The sequence below is a fragment of the Gymnodraco acuticeps genome, unplaced genomic scaffold (assembly GCF_902827175.1).
Source record: "Gymnodraco acuticeps unplaced genomic scaffold, fGymAcu1.1, whole genome shotgun sequence".
NCBI classification, from domain to species: Eukaryota; Metazoa; Chordata; class Actinopteri; order Perciformes; family Bathydraconidae; genus Gymnodraco; species Gymnodraco acuticeps.
Genome location: NW_022992206.1, coordinates 2,331,182 through 2,340,234, shown reverse-complemented (window position 1 = coordinate 2,340,234; position 9,053 = coordinate 2,331,182). Strand labels below are relative to the sequence as shown.

At 38.5% G+C, this 9,053-nt stretch overlaps 1 protein-coding gene across 2 annotated transcripts; it reads left to right on the top strand.

The window, feature by feature from the left end:
- Positions 1-3,594: 3,594 nt before the first annotated feature.
- LOC117539591 (F-actin-capping protein subunit alpha-1) lies at positions 3,595-8,886 on the top strand. 2 transcript variants are annotated; one of them, XM_034205810.1, is made up of 10 exons: positions 3,597-3,766; positions 5,520-5,583; positions 5,689-5,740; positions 5,836-5,899; positions 5,997-6,203; positions 6,283-6,362; positions 6,499-6,577; positions 6,671-6,742; positions 6,849-6,911; positions 7,936-8,886. In XM_034205810.1, the coding sequence occupies exons 1-10, from the start codon at positions 3,731-3,733 to the stop codon at positions 8,074-8,076; spliced, it is 858 nt and encodes a 285-aa protein (XP_034061701.1). In that variant the 5' UTR covers positions 3,597-3,730; the 3' UTR covers positions 8,077-8,886. The 2 variants fall into 2 exon arrangements, with proteins under 2 accessions (XP_034061700.1, XP_034061701.1); XM_034205809.1 differs by having other exon boundaries at positions 3,595-3,766; positions 6,499-6,742.
- Positions 8,887-9,053: the final 167 nt, after the last annotated feature.

The window sequence follows — 9,053 nt, the reverse complement described above, 5'->3', positions numbered from 1 at the left end:
TGTTTTATTCTTCTTCTTTGGTGTCTCTTTCTCAGACGTGTTAACAACAGAAATGTTGATTCTGATCCCTTTAACTCCACATGTGACGAGCAGATGCTTTGGCATCACTAATTCTTCATACTTTTTTAGGTTGATGTTAATGGGAAAAATGTTTTCCCATTCTGCATTTGGTGTTTTTTACAGTCGAGGGGTCTTTTTGATCTACAGACTTCCAGCGTTTATCGTGACATTTTATTTTCTACTGGGTTTTTATATATTGCTGTCAGAGGTGGGAGAAGATCTTGTACTTAAGTCAAAGTAGAAGTACCGGAGTGTAGGAATACTCTGTAACAAGTAAAAGTCCTGCAATCAAAATGTTATTTAAGTAAAAGTTAAAAAAAGTATTGGCATTCAAATATAACTAAAGTACCAAAAGCAAAAGTACTCAGTATGCAGATTGGCCCACTTCAGAATAATATATATTATAAGTTTTGATTATAATTATTGATCATTAAAGTGTTATCAAAGCTGGTAAAGGTAATAACTGTGTATGCTGCAGGGTAGCTTGTGAATGTACTCCAGTGTAACTAAAGTCTTATTGAAGTGTTGATTATATTTCACATCATTAATCCAAATCTGTAAAGTAACTAAAGGTACAACATATATTTAGTGGAGTAAAAGTACAAGATTTACCTCTGAATTGTAGGGGAGTAGAAGTACAAAGTAGCATACAATGGAAATAATCAAGTAAAGTACAAGTATCTCAAAACTGTGCTTATGTACAGTACTCGAGTCAATGTACTAAGTAACTTCACACCTCTGGCTGTTTTAAAGTCCTTGCCAAAATAATTCACATTTCAGTATGTTCTTTTATGGGCCTTCATCCACAATGAATTTGCTAGTTAGATACGTCTTAGTTGTAAACCTACAGATTAAAGTAAATGTTAATTGTTACAAATTATGCCAGATTTCAATGCAATTTGGGGAAATAATCTAACGGTTTTATACAATCTAAATAAAAGAAAAAACAAACAAGAGAATGTTAAAAATGGGACAACCTCAACCCTAATGACTGGCTCTTTGTGTGTCTTTACCAGTGTTGGGACTAACACGTTACAAGTAACGCGTTACTGTACCACAGTAACTAGTACTCTAACGCATTACTTATTAAAACCAGTAACGCAGTTACAGTTACTACATGGTGTTACTCCGTTACTGCGTTAGTTTTTTAAATATAGTCAACAGCCAGGCGAACAGAGATGAGAACTGTACTTAAGTACAGTACTTGAGTAAATGTACTTAGATACTTCCTGTGTCACATGCGGAGACGGGCTGTGGGCGTGTTTGTGTTGTTTACTAACAAGACTATCATGGCGGCGGCGGAGCTCAAGTCTAGTTTCTCCACCTGGAGATATTTTCACTATTTCACTTTTGTCGAGCACAAAGAAAAGAACGTTTTAGTTAAATGTAAGTTGTGTCTTGGCGGGTCAAAGAGCCTATCTACTGCCCAAACCAGTAATTCAAATCTCTTAAAACATCTGCAAAAACAACATGCTGGGACGAAGCTAGTAGCTAAGACCACAGAGACTCAGCCGACGCCACTCCACCTCCACCTAAGCAACAGCGGCTGGATTTTAACCGAGGGACTGCTGGCCAGGGAAAAGTCGATAAAGCCATTGCACGGTATGTTGTAGAACACATGCAGGCTATTGCTACAGTGGAGTCACCCGCTTTCAGGGAGCTAGTTAGCATGATAGCATGTCCGGGCGGCATATGGGACGGAAAACGTTTTCCAACTACCTGGAGAAAGAATATACAAAAATGGAAAGCCAGCTAATATCGATGCAATCCAGATTGCATATAATGCATGTCAAGTTGATCAACAGATTGTATTATTCTCCAATGCAATAACAGTACTGAAATGAAGGCTATAAGGGCATTAATGGGAGCAATTTTTTTAAGTAACTAGTAAAGTAACTGAGTTACTTTTGAAATGAAGTAACTAGTAATGGTAACTAGTTACTGGTTTTCAGTAACTAGCACAACACTGGTCTTTACTGAGTAAAGCCTATGGGATAGATAAAGTTTTCTGAATGTGATTATATTATGACATATATTATTATATATAGAAACATTTCCCAATTTGGGATCTATAAAGTACATCTTATATAATGGTAATAAGACACATGTATATGTCCAATGGAAAGGCACCAGGATAAAAGATAGTAGGAGCTGCTTCACCGTGTTACTCAGTGATACTGTGAGTGACCTGATTTAAAGATGAATGAGCACAATGGACAATTAGGCTCCCAACACTTCTATATAATTTATATCATGAGTGGGTTTTCTTGTATACAATAAAAGGGCATTGGGTTTGCATCCAAAGTCCTATAGTGTGTGATACGTGTTCATTATTTATTCACACCAATTTTCTTTTTTTTACAATATTTCTTGTATTTCTTCCTCTGTCGTCTCAGGTGTGTGTAAATGCAAAGTATATTTGTTGTTGAAATACAAAACCCAGCATTAGTTTGAGTAAAGAGCATAGCTGGCTGAGAATCCTGATGACGCATTCAGGTAATTTCAGAGTTATTGTAATTAAGACAACCATCGTCTCTGGCGTTTATGTCAAAAATATAAGTCGTAGTTTTATTTTTACTACTACGGTTATCTCATATTTCTAAAGCTCTTACGTGGGCCTATTGATATTAACCGATATTCACATAATGGGTCGATCATGCAAGCAATCCAGGCTGAAGTGAGGTAGGTACTTCACCCGGGATTTTGTCTTTAGAGGAAATTACACCTATAATGAAATGGATATAGTTTAACGGAATTACATTAATATTATCAATAGTATTCAGTATTTTTAATCCGTACATGATCAATACTAACGTTGATAAACAGTTGTCTTTAACACTTGCAACCAGTCTCAAACGTACCCCCCCCCCCCCCCCCCCCCCCCCCCCCCCCCCCATTAAGCCAACATGACTTGAACGCGTCAGGGTTGCCAGGTTTTGGATATTGTCAGCTTCGGTTTGTATGTAAAAGTGTTGTACATTTAAAAAAAACTAATCATGCGTTTCTTTTGGGTAAATGTTGTTGTTATTATGTAACACATCCGTTATAAATCCGTTTTAATTATTATTATTATAAAATCATTTATTTATTTAAAAGTCGGTTCTATTTCCATCGCTTTACCCATACATAGGCCTACTTGATTTACTGTTAGCCTATAAAAACAGTTTACATCTCTCTCCAACAAATATTTTTCATTAATCTACTTCTGATGATGGATAATGTATATATTACAATCCTGTTTTTACATTAATTGTATTCACCTGCAATGCTGTCTTCCAGACATTTTTAGTTTTTTGATTAATGATTTACTGATAAATCTTCCATATGTTTTAACTTGTTATATTTTACTTATTGTATTCTCTTTTCGCTTGTACTTACGTTATTTGTGTTCCTTTTGTCATTATTGTTAATTAATACATATTTAATGAGCATTGTTAAAGGAAGCCTGAGGTTACATATTTGAATTGCCAACTACTTTTTCTCTGTAATTGTTGTGCAGACGTATGATTATAAAGAACATGAACCTTAAAATAACACTTAAAAGTGTATTATTGTATATTCGTGGGGACAACCTGGAGAGTGTTCCTGCTCGGCCTGCGGCTGTTCTGGGAGGAGTCCCACATACCTGGCAACACCGACGGGCGCTTTGTTAACACTTCATTGAGCCAAGATGGCAGATTTCGATGAGCTCAGCGATGAAGAGAAGGTATTACTTTATAAATTAATTGTGTTATTATTCTTTTACCCTTAGTGTTTGTCTGGGATAATACCAAAGCTTTATGAAACGCTCACGTTGTATCATGAATTGCAAACGGGCCGTATTAGGCGTGTGCTGGTGGAGCTAGCTAAACCGAGGCAGTGTTTGACAGTTCAGAGTTGTATGTTGTTCCTGTGCACAAACACACAAGTTAGCTAACTTATATGGCTGTCTTTACTTAACAAATAACATATGAGTACGGGCTGAGCTTGAGTTTAGAATATTTAAAAAAGAAAAAGCTAATGCTAAGATGTAAGGAAGTCGAGCTACTTCCTGCATTTACAGTAAGGATAATAAGTGCATCGGCAGACTAACACCACCCACACCCAGTTCACTATAACTTCATGCAGCTGCTTATACTGGTCTCGCCGACATCAGAAGTTATAGTTAGTGTATCGAGTTGGTTGAGTTTGCAAGTATCATGTATTTAGCTTGGGACATTTGCACTCAGTTCATGGGACAGACGCAGTTTTCCTGCAGTGTTATTGGGGCTTGCAGCGACTGGCTGCCTCAAGCTGCTACATGTTGAAAAGTACTGCTCTGCATTCCTCCAGCTGATGGAGCTGCTAAGGGCTTACCCCTCCCAAGACTGCTTCAGTGACCCCTTTTAAATAAATGTAAAGAAGTCAGTGCAATAAGTGTTGGGAATTCCCCTTTCTGAACTTTAATGGACATATCCTTTTTATTTAAATGTATAAAACTACTTTGCACAATTGTGTTTTGAATATAGTATCCCATGTTTATGTTGTATTATTAGGCTGATTTATTGTAGTGTATTTGAACTTGGTCTGTATATTTCTCATTGTGATGTCCTGCCTTGCTAACCCACTGCTGCTGTAATAAAATAATGTCCATATTTGGGATAAATGAAGAACATGTCGGGAAATCTAATACTTCTGATAGCATCTTAATCAGACATAAGCTCAGATTGTTTTACTGCTTGTCTGTGCCTTGAAGGCCTTTCTAGCCACTGAATGGAGCCACTATTCAGGAGTGTGCTGAAACTAGGTTACTCATTGTTATGCCCCTCTGCCCTTTCAGCTGGACAGGCCATTTGTAGGTCACGGCCAGCTGCTGCCTGGGGGCTCAATAACCCTGTCTGTCTGTCTGTCTGACTGACTGACAGACGCCATCACTAGCAAAGCCCATCTATAATGTGGCAAGGACATTAAAAACTGAAAAAAGCTGCCACAAATGATTAATGAATTACAACTTCTCTCTTGAGAGTAAACCTTGCTTCCACATTTGTATATGCTGCCTTGATTGTTAAACTCAGTCCCTTTTTGAGTATTACCTTATGGAGCACTACCTGCAACAACTTCTACACCCTGCAGCTTTGACACCACATGCTTACACTTGCATTCTGGATGCTAAGAAAAGCCCTTGGGCGTCATTCACTGCTCGCCATCTAAGGAGTGGCCAAAATAAAGTGAACAAGCCAGCTGCCAAGAAAGTTATCAGCTCTCTGCTTCTCTCTAGTGGCTGCCTGCATGTCTTCATTTTGCATGAACACAATACATTGGCTAGATAAAAATAAAAAAAATCTGCAAATGTGGCTTATGATTAAAGAAAGTTGTTATTCTGCTCTACCACAGTTTGTTTAGGCATGAAGGGAACTGCCTCCATATTTTATACACTTTGTTTGTGATATTGCGATGCCTCCTACTATTTTCAAATATAATGACAAGTTATGTATTTCTAGGTCCGTATTTCGGCTAACTTTGTGATGCACGCTCCTCCTGGAGAGTTCAACGAAGTTTTCAATGGTGAGCGTGTTTCTGATTGACATCTGTAGGGCAACCTGAATGTAATACTGGAAAACAATGGAGCAATTTGTGAACGTGTTTAACATCTTAATTCTTTCTTTACAGATGTGCGAATACTGCTCAACAATGATAACCTTCTCAGAGAGGGCGCAGCTCAGTAAGTTTCATATTCTTTTTTTTATTGTTGTAAGAAAATGATATTCTGGATGTGCATTGAACTTATGGTTGTATTCTTTCTTTTTCTTGAATCAGCGCCTTTGCCCAGTACAACATGGATCAGTTCACCCTTGCTAAAATTGAAGGATATGAAGATCAGGCAAGCTTATTAGTGAAATGTCATCATTATTTTACGTTATTAAGCCAATTCCTGCGTTAACAGGTGGAGTAATGGCAGGTTTCTCTGACCCATAAAGGTCCTGATAACGGAGCATGGAGACCTGGGTAATGGCCGCTTCTTTGACCCTCACAACAAGATTTCCTTCAAGTTTGACCACCTGAGAAAGGAAGCCAGCGACCCCCAGCCGCATGAGGGCGAGTCGGGCCTCAGGTCCTGGAGAGACGCCTGCGATTCTGCTCTCAGGGCCTACGTCAAGGAGCACTACCCCAGTGGAGTTTGCACCGTAAGCTTTCCCAGACTGCACTGCAGCCATGTGTATCGTTGCTCACAATGAATCACTCATCCTGTGTTATCTGCCTCAGGTTTATGGGAAAACAATCGATGGCCAGCAGACCATTATCGCTTGTATCGAGGGCCATCAATTTGAGCCTAAAAACTTCTGGTAAGTTGATGGAGGATAATGATTTGAAATTCAATGTATTCACTTAATCAATTATGTTGAAGTGTAAAGGCAGTGAAGTTTTAGATGTGTTTGGCATTGCTTTTTTGGTGAACTGTTTTCTTTTCTCTGTCTCCAGGAACGGCCGCTGCCGGTCTGAATGGAGGTTCAGTGTCTCGCAATCTACAGCTCAGGTGGTTGGAGTCTTGAAAGTACAGGTAGGTGGAGAAATGTTTAGGTGTAGTATGAGTTTAGCTGTGAAGTTGGTTCTGTTTCACTTTAGCGTGCATGTCTTCTGTCTTTCTTTCCAGGTACATTATTATGAGGATGGAAATGTACAGCTGGTCAGCCATAAAGATGTACAGGAAGCACTGACCGTGTCTGTAAGTAGGACATAATGAAATAGACCTATTGGAATATATCATAGTGCTTTATGTTGAAGTGTGTTTTAAGTTGTTTATTTAACCAACACATGTCTTTTTTTGGCAGAATGAGAGCCAGACTGCAAAGGAGCTTGTGAAAATTATTGAAGATGCAGAGAATGATTACCAGGTATGTGGAGGTTAAAGAGACGGTGCGTAGAATTTAGGGGATTTCTAAGCACAAATGGAATAGTACTAATAACCTTTTCAAGAGTATATAATCCTGTGAAACAAATATTCCTTGTGCAAGTGTTATCTTTGAATGAGCCTTTCATATTCACACAGAGAGCAGATCCTATGTCCTCATAGGAAGCAGGTTCCCGGTTCATTTCCCTTAAAGCTGCTCAGTCGCCCATGAAGCAAAGGCTATTTGTGCATTTAACAACTTTAAGGAACCATTGATTTAAATGAGGGCTATTCCAGTGTTCCTAATGGAGAGTGTACCTGAAAAAATCACATCATTGTCTTCCCTAATGTAAGTCTATGGGAAACGCTATTTTTGGGCCCTGGTATCATGTTACCAAAGTGGTATTTTCAAGTTGTTTTGGTCGTTGTGAAAATTGGCTCCAAAGCAAAACTCGTCTGGGAGGGCTTCCACAGAGTCCATGATGTTGCACCAGCATGTATTGTTGTATCCCAGAACAGGCAAAGTAAAGATGAGCTTATTGGATGTGATTCCAATAAGTCCTATACACTCCTCATTTGAGAATAAGATGAGTTGCCCTCATATGTGTCAACATTGCCCTGTATACTGAACAAGACATAAAAGACTCATTTGATTCAGAATGCTGCCTCTACATTTCCAAGCACTACCACAAAAGTCAAATATGCAATTTGAATCATTATCAAAATCAGATTTTCAGACCAACATGCCTAAAATAAAACGTTAGATCTCTGACAAAACATGTCCCCTTTAGACATGGAGGAATTAGAATGAATAGTACTAGCAGTAGATGTAACTAACACATACAGAGTATAAAGCTGTTTCATAGCAAATATACACACTCAAATCCTCACATTAAATGCAACACAAACAAACATTTTAAACAATTGATATGACTCATAGGTTCTGTTTTGTTTAGAACATGTTCAATTGACTGTCACTGGTAGATGCCATCCTGGTACAACTTGTACTTATCTGTGTTATGTTTCAGGTGGCCATCAGTGAGAACTATCAGACCATGTCGGACACCACCTTCAAAGCCTTACGCAGACAGCTCCCAGTCACCCGCACCAAGATTGACTGGAACAAGATCCTCAGCTACAAGATTGGCAAGGAGATGCAGAATGCTTAGAGAACAGACGCTGTTTGGGTGGCGACAAGCGAATGAGAAGAAGCCGATGCTCGTGCAAAGATGTGTGACGCACCGTAACGTACTGTATGTCCTGCTAAAAGAGACGTTTGTTTGGGGTCTTTACAGAGAATGACAGCTTCCGTTATGCACTACGAGGGGATGTCTTCATTTACAACAACATGTAACTGTCGCTCATTTGCAAACATATTATTTTTCAACAAATAAAGCCTTCAGTGACACTGTGAAAGCTTGGGTCATTCCTTGCTGTTCAAATTCTTAGTCTCATGGTAAACAAACATAGTTTCTGATCCCTCAGTGCTTCATAATGGACTCGCATCCTCCCACAACCCCTCGACTATCATGTAGCAACTAATTAACCCCCTCTATATAACAAAACTGATATTCTTTAAGAGCTTCCAATACCCCCTATAGTTTTTTATGAACAGAAGGCAAATACTGTATGCAATTTGATTTATTAGCAGAGACACTTAACATTACCAAATGATTTGGTTTAGTCTAATGTGTTTATATGTATGCATCTCTCTGGACGCAGGGTTGTAGCCAAAGCATCAACTTTCTTTCACATTTCCCTACTATATTCCCTCTTGAAGTTCTTTCTCTCGTCATAGATTTTGAAAGCCATTTTTGGTTGTAATCCCTCTATACTCCCCTGGAATGATAAAAGTATTGGTGTCCTCAAGCCAGCGGTTTGCCTTTAGCTTTTGCTATATTTTTTATACAATCATTGTACATTTATTATTCACGAAATAAAAGTATGATCTTCAAGCAATGTTGATCATTTGTGTGTTACATCTTGTGTTGAGTTTCTTTTACAGCGCCTGGGCACTATATGCTTTATTCTGGGAATCTTTTTTGACTACATTTGATTGCTCTAGGCAAACAACTGAATACATTTAATTAAATCTAGTATCCCCAATCAAACAGCCTGACAACAGACCATAATGTAGTGGAATACA